Raw genomic sequence first — 18,676 nt, forward strand, 5'->3', positions numbered from 1 at the left:
TTCTCGCCCCCCTTCCCTCTCTCTCAGATGCTGACTGTCTCTTTGTTTTTCTGACTTCTTCTATCCTGAATTATTTGTAGATATTCCAACATTGCCTCATGTGCTGAAATACCTGAACTCTGAGAGATACATTGAGGAACTGCAGGGTATCTTCGATCGGGATAACCATGGGTGAGTTCTCCTCTTGCTGGGCTTTCGGGGAATCCGTTCATCCAAACGACAGGTGCTCTGCCGGGTAGAAGTGGAACATTGCGGATTAGGGAATCCTAGTTGTATTCCAGAAACCCCTCGCACCCAAGTTGGATTTGTCCTCTCTTCCTTTGGGAGTTATATGATGAGGGAGCGGCAGGGGAGGGGGAGGAGGTGTGATGGGGGGGTTTGGTAGTTTGAGAGTAACACACTAGATGAAGAAATTCATACTGAAGTTTTTGTGTTAAGTGTGACTTTTTTAAGGAGCTCTGAATGTTTTGAATCTTTCTACAGGCTCTCTCTGATGATTGAACCCCCACCTTGTCTTCAGCATCACATCTCCAAGAGAGAATCTATCGGTGAGGTGCTTTTCCTCAACCGCCGGCGTAAACCTGTTCTCAAAATGCAACTGAACGTAAATAGATCATCTCGCACTGCTGCAAAGTGTTGACCCAAAGAGAGACTTTCATTTGGATAGCGCCTTTCATTGATTCTGAATGTCCCAAAGCGCTTTGCAGCCAATGAAATATTTTTCACGTGTAGTCAAGAAACGCAGCCGCCAATTTGCTGTTTGTGTGGGATCTTGCTGTGCACAATGTGGTGACGACAGGATGATTTGGTTTTGTGATGTTGAGGGATAAATAGTGACCGGGGACACTGGGAGGGTAGGGGGTGAGACTCTCTGTTTGGGAGATTCCCGCTGGAGGAGAATTGCTCCCGACTTTCCCCTGGCAGCGCAAATTGGAAGCAATTCACGAATCCTCGCCATGCAGATTTATACATGTGTCATGGGCAAGGCGTTTTCAGAATCCTAAAATGTATCATGGAGTTCAACCAACCTCTCCCTTTAATGGATTGTTGCTTTTCCGAGCACACGGCTTGTTTCCTAGGTGTGGGATTACAATTATGGACACGTGGGTTTTTAAACACAAAACAATATTTATTCCATGAACTCAACTTAACATCTTAAATAAACATTGGATCCCTTAACACCCCTTACTTCAAAGATAACTCCGAAAATATTGCAACAGTAAATAATTCCTCAAAATGTTCCATCAAACTTCCAAGAGACTTAACACCTTTGAACAGCATCACATCAGGTTAAAGGCTTTACTATTATGAGTTTAAATCACCCAAATGATCCAGAGATAGTCTTTCATGGCAGAGATCACAGCAGATCCAGCTCACTGCAAACACAGACACTGCCAAGCTCCTTTCAAACTGCAGCTCTCTGGAAACACAGCCACACACAAGCTGCTTTTTCAAACTCAAACTTCAAAATAAAATGAAATGAAAATCGCTTATTGTCACAAGTAGGCTTCAAATGAAGTTACTGTGAAAAGCCCCTACTCGCCACATTCCGGCGCCTGTTCGGGGAGGCTGGTACAGGAATTGAACCGTGCTGCTGGCCTGCCTTGGTCTGCTTTAAAAGCCAGCAATTTAGCCCTGTGCTAAACCAGCCCCAGTCTAAAGCCCAGCTCCACCCACTCTCTGACATTACTGTTTTCTTAAAGGTACATCGCTTAAACATCCATGTCTTAAAGGTACTCTCACATGATACATGGCAAGGAATAGGTAGGATTCCCGGGGGAAAGAGGGGGGGCTGAGGGGGAAATGAGGAAGAGTTGGAAATGCGTCGTGGTCGGAATTGCGACATCACATTCCTACCAGGACCGCGTTTTCCTCCCCAATGTTTTCATATACATCCTCTCGCGTGGGCGCGACCATGAATCCCACTGTCGGGGAGGGGGGGGGGCCATTTTGAAGCATCGCAATCCCAATTTAGTGATTCTCCTCTGCACGGGGGCCCTTGCTATCGGCGACAGGCAGCCAGGAATCCAGGCCAGTACATCGGAGAGTGCATCACTCACTCAGTCCTGCAGTGGGAATGTCAGCTTGAATCTTGCACTCTCAGCTCCGGAGTGGGACTTGACACCGTGTGAGGTGACAGTGCTAAGCCACAGCTCCTACCTCCAAGAGGGGCAATAGTCCCAGCTGCTAGGCAGACATCCGAAACTCTTTTTAAAAAAGTACCTGGATCTGCACCGTAAGTTCTCTAAGCTACAGGCTATGGACTAGGTGCAGGAAAGTGAGATTAGAAAGGACACCTGGGTGTCGTCGGGCTAGCATGGACAAGATGGGCAGAATGGCCACCTGTGCTGTGACATTTATCTGGTTCTTTAAAAAAATATATATATTGATTCAAATTTTTCAACAAACCCCCCCCACAACAAAAAGAAAGCGACAAGAACACAACAAGTAGAAATTATACATTGGATTTCCCCCATATACAGTAACCCCCCATAAAGCAGTAAAAAGTACAAATAGGGAAACCCCCCCACCTTAACCCAAACACCACCCCAAGAGAACCCCACCCCCCCACCCCTGGGCTGCTGCTGACCTCCTCCTAACGCTCTGCGAGCTAGTCGAGGAACGGTTGCCACCGCCTGAGGATCCCTTGCACAGACCCTCACAAGGCAAACTTTATCCTCTCCAGCTTAATGAACCCTGCCGTGTCATTGATCCAAGCTTCCACACTGGGGGGGCTTCGCATCTTTCCATAATAGCAAAATCCTCCGCCGGGCTACCAGGGACGCAAAGGCCAGGATACCGGCCTCTTTCGCCTCCTGCACTCCCGGCTCGTCCGTTACCCCAAATAGTGCCAACCCCCAACTCGGCTTGACCTGGACTTTCACCACCTTGGACATAGTCCTCGCGAAACCCCTCCAAAACCCATCCAGTGCCGGGCACGACCAGAACATGTGGACGTGATTTGCCGGGCTCCCCGAGCACCTCCCACATCTGTCCTCCACTCCAAAGAATCTACTCAACCTCGCCCCTGTCATATGCGCTCTGTGAGTAACCTTGAACTGTATTAGGCTGAGCCTGGCGCTAGAGGAGGAAGAATTAACCCTATCTCAGAGACCCTCATCTATCTCCTCCCCAAGTTCTTCCTCCCACTTGCCCTTTAACTCCTCCACCGAGGCCTCCTCCTCTTCTTGCAGCTCCTGATAAATCGTCGAAACCTTGCCTTCTCCTACCCATACACCCGAAATCACCTTGTTCTGAATCGGGGACCAAACCGAGGCCCCAGTGTTGTCTCCACTGCCCCCAGATCTTCAGCTTCGCCGCCACCACCGGACTCGTGGTGTACCTTGTCGGCGAGAGCGGCAGCTGTGCCGTCACCAGCGCCCTGGGGCTCATGCCCACACAGGACGCCATCTCTAACCTCTTCCACGTTGCCCCCTCTCCCTCCATTACCGACTTACGGATCATCGCCACATTGGCTGCCCAATAATAGCCACACAAATCCGGCAGCGCCAGCCCCCCCTGTCCCCTCTCCCTCCATTACCGACTTACGGATCATCGCCACATTGGCTGCCCAATAATAGCCACACAAATCCGGCAGCGCCAGCCCCCCCTGTCCCTGCTACGCTCCAGAAACACCCTCTTCACCCTCGGGGTCTTATTCGCCCACACAAATCCCATGATGCTCCTGCTTACCCATTTGAAAAAGGCCTTGGCGATCAAAATGGGAAGGCACTGGAACACAAAGAGAAACCTCGGAAGGACCATCATTTTTACCGACTGCACCCTACCTGCTAGTGAGAGTGGCAGCATATCCCATCTTTTAAAATCCTCCTCCATCTGCTCCACCAACCGCGTCAAATTAAGCTTGTGCAGGGCCCCCCAACTCCTAGGTACTTGGATCCCCAGGTACCGAAAGCTCCTTTCCGCCCTCTTCAGCGGTAACTCATCTGTCCCCCTTCCCTGGTCCCCTGAGTGCACCACAAAGAGCTCACTCTTCCCTACGTTATACCCCGAAAAGTCCCCAAACTCCCTAAGGATCCGCATGACCTCCGCCATTCCCTCCACTGGATCCGCAACATACAGCAACAGGTCGTCAGCATACAATGACACTCGGTGTCCCCCCCCCCCCCCGAACCAATCCCCTCCATTTCCTGGACTCCCTCAGTGCCATGGCCAGCGGCTCAATTGCCAGCGCAAACAACAAGGGGGAGAGGGGTCACCCCTGTCTCGTCCCCTGGTACAGCCGAAAGTACTCCGACCTCCGCCGATTCGTAGCCACACTCGCCACCGGGGCTCGATATAGCAGTCTGACCCAACTGATGAACCCCTCCCCGAACCCAAACCTCCGCAACACTTCCCAAAGATACTCCCACTCCACCCGATTAAAGGCCTTCTCCGCGTCCATAGCTGCCACTACCTCCGCTTCCCCCTCCACCGAGGGCATCATAATCACATTGAGGAGCCTCCGCACATTTGTGTTTAGCTGCCTGCCTTTCACAAATCCCGTCTGGTCCTCATGAATCACCCCCGGGACACAGTCCTCTATTCTCGTAGCCAGCACCTTCGCCAGCAGCTTAGCATCAACTTTGAGGAGCGAGATCGGTCTATATGACCCACATTGCAATGGATCCTTGTCCCGCTTCAAGATCAAAGAAATCAGCGCCCTCTCCTGGTCCCCCCCTCCCTCGCCTTATTAAAAGTCCTCACTTGCAACGGGCCCAGCAGGTCCACGTATTTCCTCTAAAATTCAACCGGGAACCCATCCGGCCCCGGGGCCTTCCCCGCCTGCATGTTCCCCGATCCTTTAACCAGCTCCTCCAGCCCAATCGGCGCCCCCAAACTAGCCACCTGCTCCTCCTCCACCCTCGGGAACCTCAGCTGATCTAGGAATCGTCGCATCCCCTCCTACCCGCTGGGGGCTCAGACCTGTACAGATCCCCATAGAAGTCCCTAAATACCTTGTTTATTCTCACCGCACTCCGCACTGTATTCCCCCCTCTATCCCTAACTCCACCAATCTCCCTCGCTGCCTCCCTCTTACGAAGCTGATGTGCCAGCATCCGACTCGCCTTCTCCCTAGACTCGTACGTCGCCCCCTGCGCTTTCCACCACTGTGCCTCTGCTTTCCCTGTGGTCATCAGGTTGAATTCCGTCTGGAGGTTCCGCCGCTCCCTAAGTAGCCCCTCCTCGGGGGCCTCTACATATCTCCTGTCCACCCTTAAGATCTCCCCACCAACCTCTCCCTCTCCCTGCTCTCTCCCTCTTCTCCCTGTGGGCCCTGATGGAGATTAGCTCTCCCCTGACCACCGCCCTCAACGCCTCCCAGACTACCCCCACCTGCACCTCCCCGTTGTCGTTGGCCTCCAAGTATCTTTCAATACACCCCGCACCCGCCTGCACACCGCCTCATCCGCCAACAGTCCCACATCCAGGCGCCACAGCGGGCGCTGGTCCCTCTCCTCTCCCAACTCCAGCTCCACCCAATGCGGGGCGTGGTCCGAGATGGCGATGGCCGAATATTCAATTCCCTCCACTTTCAGGATTAGCGCCCTGCTCAAAATGAAAAAATCTATCCGGGAGTAGGCTCTATGGACGTGGGAAAAGAAGGAAAATTCTGTGGCCTGGCAAAACTCCATGGATCCACTCCCCCCATCTGGTCCATAAACCCCCTGAGCACCTTGGCCGCAGCCGGCCTCTTACCCGTCCTGGACCTAGAACGGTCCAGTGCTGGGTCCAGCACCGTGTTAAAGCCCCCCCCCCCCCCCCCCCCCCCCCAATTATCAAGCTTCCTACCTCCAGGTCCGGAATCCGACCCCGCATGCGTTTCATAAATCCGGCATCATCCCAGTTCGGGGCATATACGTTTACCAGTACCACCCGCACCCCCTGCAACCTACCGCTCACCATCACATATCGACCTCCATTATCTACTACAATATTCAGCGCCTCGAATGACACCAGCTTCCCCACCAGTATTGCAACCCCTCTGTTCTTCGCGTCCAACCCTGAATGAAAGACCTGCCCTACCCATCCCTTTCTCAGCCTAACCTGATCTGCCACCTTCAGATGTGTCTCCTGGAGCATGACCACGTCTGCCTTCAGTCCCTTTAAGTGCGTGAACACCCGGGACCTCTTGACCCCCCCCACCCCCCCCCCCCCCCCCCCCCCACCCCGGCGACTAGCCATCTCCCCTTCTACGCCAGCCACGTGCCCGCGCCTCCCACACCCTCCAGTCCCCCAGACGGCGGACCCCCGCCCCGACCACCACCTCTCCTACTTCCAGCTCCCCTTTGGCCAATGCAGCAGCCACCCAGTCTCTCTCTTTCCCCCCCCCCCCCCCCCCCCCCCCGGCTAGATCCTCATCTAGCCATTTTGCTCCCGCCATGACACTCCTGTAAGTCAGCTGACTCCTGCTGACCCCAGCCTCTCCCACCATTCCATCGACCCCCCCCAGTGTGAGAATCCCCCCACCCCTTGGCAGTCAGTGTGCGCTCCTCTCCAGCACCGCCCTTCCCTCCCTTCTTAGCCACCTCCGCACTCCAGTCCTGGTAAATTCGGATCTCCGTGTTCTCCCACCTGCTGCTCCGCTCTTTTTTGGCCCATCTCAGGACGCACTCTCTGTCCATAAAGCGGTGGAATCTCACCACTGCAGCCCTTGGCAGCTCGTTGGCTTTGGGTCTCCTTGCTAGGACCCGGTGAGCCCCATCTAGCTCCAGGGGCCTCAGGAGAGCTCCCGCGCCCATCAGCGAATTGAGCATCGTGCTCATATATACCCTGGCATCGGGCCCCTCCACTCCTTTAGGGAGACCCAGAATCCGAAGATTCTTCCTCCTCGACCTATTCTCCAGGTCCTCAAATTTTTCCTGCCACCTCTTGTGCAGCGCCTCGTGCGCCTCCACCTTCACTGCCAGGCCCAAGATCTCGTCCTCGTTCTCCGAGGCTTTTTGCCGCACCTCCCGGATCGCCGCCCCCTGGGCCTTCTGGGTCTCCACAAGCTTCTCAATCGCCGCCTTCATTGGCGCCAGCATTTCTGTCTTCAGCTCCGAAAAGCAGCGTCTAAGGAATTCCTGCTGCTCCTGCGACCACTGCGCCCACGCTGCTTGGTCTCAACCCACCGCCATCTTGCTTTTCCTCCCTCGCACTTTCCGCAGCACCAGGATCACTTTTTTAACCGCTCCATTCCTGGTCCAATCCATATAATGTCGGGGAGACCTTGCTGTCACCTTCCCACACTGGGAGCCGTCGAACAATTGCCGTTGGGGCCCCTCTGAAGAGCCCAAAAGTCCGTTCCCGGCGGGAGCTGCCGAACGTGCGACCTACCTAGGCATAGCCGCAACCGGAAGTCATTTATATGGTTCTAATGGACACTATCAAGGCCCTCAGTATCCCCCCAGCTTCTTGCAACATATGTGTATGATCCTTCACCCAGAGTTGTATGTCCTGTAGAAAAATCACTTCCGCTCTCAAACCCCCCTCAGGTGCACGAAAACTCGGGACCTCGTGTCAGGTCCGTTTAGCCCGAGGACGTTCCATGTCACGACTCTTATCGGAGGCTTAAACCTCCATTCCCCTCTACCCTCCGCCATCATTTCCCACCAGTTCTGCCTCATTTAATCCTGGGGATGGGCAGGGGGGAGGGCAGGCAGGGTGGGAGGGGAGGGGCAGGGGGAGGGCAGGGAGGGGAGGGGGAGGGGCGGGGGAGGGGTGGTGGTGGCGATCACCCCCTTTCAGACTTGCAAGTCCCCAAAAATTCCCGCCCTCTGACAACACAAAACAGCCAGAACACCCAACTTTTGCGGACTTAACCCCTCCTCCCACCCCCACCCCTCTTCCCACACCTCCTCCCACCCCACCCCTCCCACCCCACCCGTCCTCCCAGCCCATCCCTCCTCCCACCCCTTCTCCCACACCACCCCTCCTCCCATCCCACCCCTCCTCCCACACCACCCCTCAGTTCTCCCCCAGCTTATGGTCCATTGTAAAGCCGTTTGCCTCCTCTGGCATCTCAAAGTAGTGCTCCTGGCTGTTGAATGTAACCTAAAGTCTCACCAGGTACAGCACTCCAATCTTCCTTTGATACAGCACAGCCTTGGCTCTGTTGAATCTCGCGTGCCTCTTTGCCTGCTCCATGCCAATATCCTGATATATCCGGACACGATTCCCTCCCATTCGCAGCCTCGCTTCACCCTCAGAACCTTGGTGGGCACCTCAGGAGCCCGTGGCGGCTTCCCCGCTCTCGGCTTCTGCCTCAGGGACCTGTGGGTCCGATCCACCTCTGGGGCTTTGTCCAACACCTTCTCCTCCACCAACACGGCCAACAACCTCAAAATGTTCTTCGAGGCGCTCGTTCCTTCCACACCCTCTGGTAGACCCACAATTTGCAGGTTCTGCTGCCTGGGCCTGTTCTCCTGCTCCTCCACCTTCACCCGCAGTGACTTGCACAGATCGCCCAGGATCCCCATCTCCACCTCCAAAGCCACAATCTGATTGCTCTGGTCGGACACCACCGTCTCCACCTCGTGCCTCGAGGCACTTCTCCACCCAGTCCAGCGACCCTCGCAGAGGTGCTACTTCCCCCTCAATCGCCTTCAAACAGTTGTTGTGCATTTCCTCCCTTTGCTGCGAAATTCCTCCTCGATGAAGCTCATCAGCTGCTCCATCCGGGACTTTCCCACTGATGCCGACCCTCCCCCTCCGCCATTCTCCAAGTTGTTGCTGTGCCACACGTTCCTCAAATCCCTTAGCCAGGTCGTTACCTGTCTACTGCCGGGTCTGGTAGCCAGTAGACATGCCACTCCGGGAGCGAGGGAGCCGGAGCGCAGCGAGTGCAGCTTGGGATTCAGGTAGGTGGTTAAACTTGCCCCCAGGTTCCAGCGGCCTTCATTTTCGGGAGAGAGAGAGGGAGCCGGAGCGCAGCGAGTGCGGCTTGGGATTCAGGTAGGTGTTTAAACCTGCCCCCAGGTTCCAGCGGCCTTCATTTCTGCGAGCGGGAGAGAGAGAGGGAGCCAGAGTGCAGCTTGGGAATCAGGTAGGTGCTCAAGTGTTTGATTTTGACCTCTATTTAAGTTGGGCGGTTGCTAAACCCGAGACACTACACTTGTAGTGTCTCGGGTTTAGCAACCGCCCAACTTAAATAGAGGTCAAAATCAAACACTTGAGCACCTACCTGATTCCCAAGCTGCACTCTGGCTCCCTCTCTCTCTCCCGCTCGCAGAAATGAAGGCCGCTGGACACTACACTTGTAGTGTCTCCCACCCGTCCACCTCCTCTAACCTAAGGGGGTGAGTGAATATCAGGTAAGCTCTCTTCTTTTTCTTTTATCCGCAAGTTATAGCTTCAGATTTTCGGCGGGAGCAGTGGCCAGGGGTCTGTCGGGAAGGTAAGTAGCTGGGAGAAATTTAACTCTTCGTGGGTTGGTAAGTATTGTGATTGGTAAGTAAAATCTTTATTCCTTTCACTTATTCATTATTTGATATTATATTTGTAATCAGTCCAGGTAAAGTGTAAAAATGGCAGGAGATCCCAGACCCGTGTTATGCTCCTCGTGCTCAATGTGGGAGTTCAGGGACGCGGCCGGTGCCCCTGACTCCTTCATGTGCGGGAAGTGTGTCCAGCTGCAGCTCCTGTTAGACCGCATGACGGCTCTGGAGCTGCGGATGGACTCACTTTGGAGCATCCGCGATGCTGAGGAGGTCATGGATAGCACGTTCAGTGAGTTGGTCACACCGCAGATTAGGATTGGTGAGGGAGACAGGGAATGGGTGACCAAAAGGCAGAGAAAGAGCAGGAAGGCAGTGCAGGTGTCCCCTGCGGTCATCTCCCTCCAAAACAGGTATACCGTTTTGGATACTGTTGGGGGGGATGACTCACTAGGGGAAGGCAGTAGTAGCCAGGCTCATGGCACCGTGGCTGGCTCTGCTGCACAGAAGGGCGGGAAAAAGACTGGCAGGGCTATAGTCATAGGGGATTCAATCGTAAGGGGAGTAGACAGGCGTTTCTGTGGTCGAAAACGAGACTCCCGAATGGTATGTTGCCTCCCGGGTGGACGGGTCAGGGATGTCTCAGATCAGCTGCAGGACATACTGAAGGGGGAGGGTGAACAGCCAGTTGTCGTGGTGCATATAGGCACCAACGATATAGGTAAAAAACGGGATGAGGTCCTACAATCAGAATTTAGGGAGTTAGGAGATAAGTTAAAAAGTAGGACCTCAAAGGTAGTAATCTCAGGATTGCTACCAGTGCCACGAGACAGTCAGAGTAGAAATTCAAGAATAGTCAGAATGAATATGTGGCTTGAGAAATGGTGCAGGAGGGAGGGGGTTCAGATTTTTGGGACATTGGAACCGGTTCTGGGGGCGGTGGGACCATTATAAATCGGATGGTCTACACCTGGGCAGGACTGGAACCAATGTCCTAGGGGGTGCTTTTGCTAACACTGTTGGGGAGGTTTTAAACTAATGTGGCAGGGGGATGGGAACCAAATTAGGAAGTTAGAGGTCAGTAAAGAGGCAGCAACTAAAGCCAGTAAGGTACGAGATAATAAACTCAATGTGACTAAGGGGAAGAGTAGACAGGGAAGAGATGATGAATGCAAAGGGACAGGTAGTCTGAGGTGCATTTGTTTCAATGCGAGAAGTGTAGCAGGTAAGGCAGATGAACTTAGGGCTTGGATTAGTACCTGGGAATATGATGTTATTGGTATTACAGAGACTTGATTGAGGGAAGGGCAAGACTGGCAACTGAATATCCCAGGGTATAGATGCTTCAGGAGGCATAGAGAGGGAGGTAAAAGGGGTGGAGGAGTTGCATTACTGGTCAGAGATTATATCACAGCTGTGATTAAGGAGGGCACGATGGAGGATTCGAGCACTGAGGCAATATGGGTAGAGCTAAGAAATAGGAAGGGTGCACTAACATTGTTGGGACTTTATTACAGGCCTCCCAAAAGCGAGCGTGATGTAGAGGTACAAATATGTAGACAGATTATAGAAAAATGTCGGAGCAATAGGGTGGTCGTGATGGGAGATTTTAACTTCCCCAACATTGAATGGGACTCATGTTGTGTTGGAGGCGTAGATGGAGCAGAATTTGTAAGGAGCATCCAGGAGAGTTTTTTAGAGCAGTAAATAGTCCAACTTGGGAATGGGCCATACTGGACCTGGTATTGGGGAATGATCCCGGCCAGGTGGTTGAAGTTTCAGTCGGTGATTACTTTGGGAATAGCGATCACAATTCCGTAAGTTTTAGAATACTCATGGACAAAGATGAGAGTGGTCCTAAAGAAAGAGTGCTAAATTGGGGAAAGGCCAAGTATAACAAGATTCGGCATGAGCTAGGGAATGTGGATTGGGAGCAGCTCTTTTCGGGTAAATCCACATTTGAAATGTGGGAGTCTTTTAAGGAAAGGTTGATTGGAGTGCAGGACAGACATGTCCCTGTGAAAATGAGGGATAGAAATGGCAAGATTAGTGAACCATGGATGACGGGTGGAATTGTGAGACTAGCTAAGATGAAAAAGGAAGCATACATAAGAACTAGGCGACTTAAATCTGCTGAAACTTTGGAGGAATATCGGGAAAGTAGGACAAATCTCAAACGCGCAATAAAGAGGGCTAAAAGAGGTCATGAAGTATCTTGGCTAACAGGGTTAAAGAAAATCCCAAAGCCTTTTATTCGTATATAAGGAGCAAGAGGGTAACTAGAGAAAGAATTGGCCCACTGAAAGACAAAAGAGGGAATTTATGCGTGGAGTCAGAGGAAATGGGTGAGATTCTGAATGAGTACTTTGCATCGGTATCCACCAAGGAGAGGGACATGACGGATGTTGAGGCTAAGGATGGATGTTTAAATACTCTAGGTCAAGTCGGCATAAAGAAGGGGGAAGTTTTGGGTATTCTAAAAGGCATTAAGGTGGACAAGTCCCCAGGTCCAGATGGGATCTATCCCAGGTTACTGAGGGAAGCGAGGGAAAAAATAGCTGGGGCCTTAACAGATATCTTTGCAGCATCCTTGAGCACGGGTGAGGTCCCGGAGGACTGGAGAATTGCTAATGTTGTCCCTTTGTTTAAGAAGGGTAGCAGGGATAATCCAGGGAATCATAGACCTGTGAGCTTGACGTCAGTGGTAGGCAAACTGTTGGAGAAGATACTGAGGGATAGGATCTATTCACATTTGGAAGAAAATAGACTTATCAGTGATAGGCAGCATGGTTTTGTGCAGGAAAGGTCATGTCTTACAAACCTAATAGAATCTTTGTGGGAGTGACAACGTTAATTGATGAGGGAAGGGCTGTAGATGTCATATACATGGACTTCAGTAAGGCGTTTGATAAAGTTTCCCATGGCAGGTTGATGGAAAAAGTAAAGGCGTATGGGGTTCAGGGTGTACTAGCTAGATTGTTAAAGAACTGGCTGGGCAACAGGAGACAGAGAGTAGTGGTGGAAGGGAGTGTCTCAAAATGGATACGGGTGACTAGTGGTGTTCCACAGGGATCCGTGCTCGGACCACTGTTGTTTGTGATATACATAAATGATCTGGACGAAGGTTTCGGTGGTCTGATTAGCAAGTTTGCAGATGATACTAAGATTGGTGGAGTTGCAGATAGCGAGGAGGACTGTCAGAGAATACAGCAAAATATAAATAGATTGGAGAGTTGGGCAGAGAAATGGCAGATGAAGTTCAATCCAGGCAAATGCGAGGTGATGCATTTTGGAAGATCTAATTCAAGAGCGGACTATACGGTCAATGGAAGAGTCCTGGGGGAAATTGATGTACAGAGAGATCTGGGAGTTCAGGTCCATTGTACCCTGAAGGTGGCAACGCAGGTCGATAGAGTGGTCAAGAAGGCATATAGCATGCTTGCCTTCATGGGATGGGGTATTGAGTACAAGAGTCGGCAGGTCATGTTACAGTTGTATAGGACTTTGGTTAGACCACATTTGGAATACTGCGTGCAGTTCTGGTCGCCACATTACCAGAAGGATGTGGCTGCTTTAGAAAGGGTGCAGAGGAGGTTCACCAGGATGTTGCGTAGTATGGAGGGTGCTAGCTATCAAGAAAGGTTGAGTAGATTAGGATTGTTTTTGTTGGAAAGACGGAGGTTGAGGGGGGACCTGATTGAGGTCTACAAAATTATGAGAGGTATGGACAGGGTGGATAGCAAAAGCTTTTTCCAAGAGTGGGGGTGGCAATTACAAGGGGGTCACGATTTCAAGGTGAGAGGGGGAATGTTTAAGGGCGATGTGCGTGGAAAGTTTTTTACGCAGAGGGTGGTGGGTGCCTGGAACGCTTTGCCAGCGGAGGTGGTAGAGGCGGGCACAATAACATCATTTAAGATGCATCTAGACAGATATATGAACGGGCGGGGAACAGAGGAAAGTAGATCCTTGAAAAATAGGTGACAGATTTAGAGAAAGGATCTGGATCGACGCAGGCTGGGAGGGCCGAAGGGCCTGTTCCTGTGCTGTAATTTTCTTTGTTCTTTGTTCTCCCGGGGGGATACCTCTTCTCCTACATCTTTCGCACCACTTTCCTGCTGAAACTAGCCCCCTGACAGGTGTAAAATGCCCAAACCAACGCCTTTGATCCGATGCTGCCCTGTGCGCACCCGCTCACTCCATGGCCGCCGCTGGACGTTGGGTTTATAAAGAACTCTGTCCCTTCTCTCCCTCAGGTTCTCTCTCCCCCAGTGAAGCAACTGAATCCTCGGAAGGTGATGCTACCGTCATGTGTCTGTGTTTGATGAGGGGACATAGAAAATGGCACAGCATTAATTACAAGTGAGTGATGGATTCCATTCCGAAGAAACTCATTGGGTATCCGTTTGTAATCTTGCCCTTGTGGAAGGCTAAACAGGGGGACAGACTGTAAGTATTCAGTGGCCTGGTGCTGTGGTCCGTCCGTCCCCCCCCCCCCCCCCCCCCGTGGTCTCACCCTCCGTGGTCCGACCCCCCGTGGTCCCCCCCCCCCCCCCGTGGTCCCACCCCCCGTGGTCCCCCCCGTCCGTCCCCCCGTGGTCCCCCCCCCCCGTGGTCCCCCCCCCCCCCCCCCCCCCCGTGGTCCTACCCCCCGTGGTCCCACCCCCCGTGGTCCTACCCCCCGTGGTCCCACCCCCCCCCCGTGGTCCCACCCCCCGTGGTGTCCCCCCCCCCCCCCCCCCCCCCCCCCCCGTGGTCCTACCCCCCGTGGTCTCACCCCCGTGGTCCCACCCCCGTGGTCTCACCCCCCTGTGGTCCCCCCCCGGTCCCACCCCCCCCCCCCCCCCCCCCGTGGTCCTACCCCCCCGTGGTCCTACCCCCCCGTGGTCCCACCACCGTGGTCTCACCCCCCGTGTTCCTATCCCCCGTGGTCCTACCCCCCCGTGGTCCCACCCCCATAGTCTCACCCCCGTGGTCCCACCCCCGTGGTCTCACCCCCCCTGTGGTCCTCCCCCCCCCCCGGTCCCACCCCCCCCCGTGGTCCTCCCCCCCCCGTGGTCCCACCCCCCGTGGTCCCCCCCCCTCCTGTGGTCCGTCCCCCCCCCCCGTGGTCCTACCCCCCGTGGTCCCACCCCCCCGTGGTGTCGTCCCCCCCCCCCCCCCGTGGTGTCTCCCCCCCCCGAGGTCCTACCCCCCCGTGGTCTCACCCCCGTGGTCCCACCCCCGTGGTCTCACCCCCCTGTGGTCCCACCCCCGTAGTCTCACCGCCGTGGTCTCACCCCCCGTGTTCCTATCCCCCGTGGTCCTACCTCCCCCCCGTGGTCCCACCCCCGTAGTCTCACCCCCGTGGTCCCACCCCCGTGGTCCCACCCCCGTGGTCTCACCCCCCTGTGGTCCTCCTCTTCCCCCCCCCCCCCCGGTCCCACCCCCCCCGTGGTCCTACCCCCCCGTGGTCCTACCCCCCCGTGGTCCCACCCCCCGTGTTCCCACCCCCCGTGTTCCCATCCCCCGTGGTCCTACCCCCCGTGGTCCTACCCCCCGTGGTCCCACCCCCCGTGGTCCCACCCCCCGTGGTCCCACCCCCGTAGTCTCACCCCCGTGGTCCCACCCCTCGTGGTCCTAGCGCACCGTGGTTCCGTGATGTACCTCCTGCTAGGGTCTTTGTCTCAGTCCTGCTCCTCTCATTGGGATCTCCTTCTAAGAATGAAACCAGGTCGAATGTGGTTCCGTCTGAACAGCGATGAGTGGCTCCAGGTGAGAGAGCCGCCAACTATCACCTTTTTAAATACTCCAATATTCTACTTTGAAATGCCTTTCTTTTATTTATTTCCAAACATTTAAAAGGCACCAACAGTGCCGGTCGCTTCCTGCGGGGCGAGCTGAGGGAAGTGGGAGAACAGCCTTGTTTGCCACGGTGGTGGTGCTGCTGGTGGTGCTGCTGTTGGTAGTGGTTCTGATGGTGCTGCTGGTACTGATGATGGTTCTGCTGGTGGTGCTGCTGGTTCTGCTGGTGGTTCTGGGTTACGCTGTCTGCTGTGGGACTGGCTCTGACCTTGGGAATCCCATCTGCTGGGAGCAGAATCTTTCTACTGGAACCACCGACTGGACATTTTTAGCAAAATTATAATTTTTTGTTGTGGAATGTGAATCATTAACTGGCTTCAAGATGGAGATAGATATATTTCTGATTTTTAAAACGGGTTACAGGGATACGGGGAATAGGGAGAGCGGTGGATTTGAGATCAGGAAGAGATCAGCTGTGATCTGATGGAAACGTGGAGCAGGCTCGAAGGGTGAATGGCCCTGTTTCTGCTCCTAATTCCTATGTCCCTATATATCCTCCCATTACTTTGTGCATCTCGGGGAAAATGTTAAGTATTAAACAGGCTGAAGAGGTAACTGGTTTGATTTTGGTATTTAGATAGATGCGGATTAAATATCTTCACTGCTCCTCTTGTTTCCCCCACTGCCATGCCTAATATTTGATTTTTTTTGTTGTTGTTACAGAGCTAGACGAGTGAACAATACTGGGCAGCGAAGTGCCTCGTTCCCTGGCTCGCGTTCCCGGAGTCTCCTGGATGACAGTGTGATGGACGAGGAGTCATTGTGGAGGATGCGGGCTGTGGGCCAGCCAGCCTGTGAACACTCTACAGGTCAAACATCATCTGCTGCTGCACAGGGTCCATGACAATGTTTCCTGCGCGGTTAGATACCTCCCTCTTGCAGTAGCTCTGTAATCCTTGAGAAATAGAGAACAAAACTCATGGCCTGGGATCTCCCAAAGGGCTTTCAGGCCGAAGGAAGTGCAGTCACTGCCGTGATGTAGAAAGTACACAGCGAGATCCCACGGGCAGCATAAAATGATAAGATGACCTGCTTTATTGATGTTGGTTAAGGGATAAATATTGACCAGGGCGAACTCTGCTACTCGTCTTCACATGGTGACCACGGAATCAATGGTTTGACCTTTCGTCCAAATGATGGTATCCCCGAGAGGTCCGAGCTCCCTCACTGGGGTGTCAGCCTCGATTGTCAGCTCAAGCCTTTGGGGTGGAATTGAATTGCACCGTCTCGTACGGAGAGGAGAAATATGAGGCGATTGCGTTTTTCATTCTTCGGCCAATGTCACTTTCTCAAATTGGGAATTGTTAAGAACACAGCTGATGTAAAAGCCATGGTATTCCAAATCCCAAAAGGGAAACTTGGAATGTCTGCTCTCAATCAATTTGGTATAATGTCAGGGAAGATGTAAGGGTGTCCCAGATGTTTTTGGGGTGATTTTAAACAAAATAATTATTTATTAAACACATAAGAAAGTCAACTTAAAAAACACTGACAGTACACAACTACATTAATGGTTGTGTATTGTATGTTTACATTTACCCAGTTCCAAATTCCTCTATTTTCCTAACCTCAGAGCTAAACCACCCCAAACAACATCCCATGGGTTTTAAAGCTATAAGCAAGATTCAACAATAGTTACCAAACGAGGCACCTATATCTTTTGCAGTTGCTTCCAACTTAGGATAGAGACAACTGGCTTTGCAACAAGCTTTCTCCAGCCACAGCTGGTTGGGAGTGGACACCGCTTCCCGCTGTGGGCTGGGGAGTCTCAAAAACAGCTCCTTTACAGAAGGTGAACTTGCCTCTGAATGTTAGTTTTCCTTTTGATCCTACCTTATCTGAAATAAACTGCCCAGAAGTCACTCAATCATCTTTATTACATGAGATTACATTTTAGAATGTTAGTGTGAAATTCACCTCCATCTTCTCTTTTGAACATTTAACATTTTTACTTTAACTTTTGACACTATTCCCCATTGTTGCCAACTTGCCTTAGGTAAGCGTCAGTTTATATTGTTGTCAGGCTAATCAGCATATCAAAACTTGGTGCCACTAACCCAGCCAACCTATCTTTCTACAATAGTTGTTGTTCTTTAACCACCAGAACACGTTCTTAATTACTTTTTCCTAACAGAATACAAACCTAATTTATTTGAATATATTTTTATTCGATTTACAGGATGTGAGCATCGCTGGTTAGGCCGGCTTTTATTGCCCATCCCTAGTTGCCCTTCAGAAGGTGGTGGTGATTTGCCTTCTTGAACCGCTGCAGTTCCTGAGGTGTAGGTACACCCATTGTGCTGTTAGGGAGGGAGTTCCAGGATTTTGACTGCAAAGGAACGGTGGTATATTTCCAAGTCAGGGTGGTGAGTGACTTGGAGGGGAACCTCCAGGTGGTGGGGTTCCCAGGTATCTGCTGCTCTTGTCCTTCTAGATGGTAGTGGTCGTGGGTTTGGAAGGTGCTGTCTCAGGAGTCTTGGTGAGTTGCTGCAGTGCATCTTATAGATCATCATAGAATTTACAGTGCAGAAGGAGGCCATTCGGCCCATCGAATCTGCACCGGCTCTTGGAAAGAGCACCCTACCCAAGGTCAACACCTCCACCCTATTCCCATAACCCAGCAACCCCACCCAGCACTAAGGGCAGTTTTGGACACTATGGGCAATTTATCATGGCCAAGCCACCTAACCTGCACATCTTTGGACTGTGGGAGGAAACCGGAGCACCCGGAGGAAACCCACGCACACACGGGGAGGATGTGCAGACTCCGCACAGACAGTGACCCAAGCCGGAATCGAACTTGGACCCCGGAGCTGTGAAGCAATTGTGCTATCCACAATGCTACCGTGCTGCCCCTCTTGGTACACACAGCTGCCACTCTTTGTCGGTGGTGGGAAAATAAATAGGTTTATAGTCTCAGGAATAGAGAATGTTGGGGGTAATTTGATGGAGGGTTTTTAAGGATTTTGAAAGGAATTGACAGGACAGGTAGAGAGAGAACATTTTCAGATGATCGGGGTCATTGTCACCTTGCTGTTTGTGCAGCTTGCGAAGCACTGATAACTGCCTCATTTCCTCACATTACAACAATGTCGATACTTGGAAGGCACATCAGTTGTGAGCTGGTTTAGGACATTCTGAGGTTGTGAAACGCGCTCTGGAAAATGTGTGCCCTGTTTTTCTATCAAAACCCTGATCGTGTTTGGTGATGAGTTGACCAGACGCCCTCGCGTCTTCGGAACATGTCCATTTCACACGCTCGCGCCTGTGTGCCCCCTCGCTGACCCCCGCCAACCCGGCGTGGCTGACCTCAGCTGTGTGGGGAGCTTACCGGAGGTTCATTAAACTGGCTTGAGCCAGGGTTTGGGGAGGATTGTCGAGAACTCTGCCAACAGCTACTCCTCTTCCATCTCGTC

At 52.8% G+C, this 18,676-nt stretch overlaps 1 protein-coding gene across 1 annotated transcript in view; it reads left to right on the forward strand.

Moving 5' to 3' along the window:
* Positions 1 to 18,676, forward strand: part of ppan (peter pan homolog) — a 122,402-nt gene that overhangs the window by 64,704 nt on the left and 39,022 nt on the right. Inside the window, 4 exon segments of the mRNA XM_072490976.1 lie at positions 81 to 171; positions 484 to 548; positions 13,673 to 13,778; positions 15,924 to 16,069. Of these exon segments, the coding sequence (XP_072347077.1) occupies positions 81 to 171; positions 484 to 548; positions 13,673 to 13,778; positions 15,924 to 16,069 (408 nt within the window).

Source organism: Scyliorhinus torazame, chromosome 27 (genome assembly GCF_047496885.1).
Source record: "Scyliorhinus torazame isolate Kashiwa2021f chromosome 27, sScyTor2.1, whole genome shotgun sequence".
In the NCBI taxonomy this organism is placed as follows: Eukaryota; Metazoa; Chordata; class Chondrichthyes; order Carcharhiniformes; family Scyliorhinidae; genus Scyliorhinus; species Scyliorhinus torazame.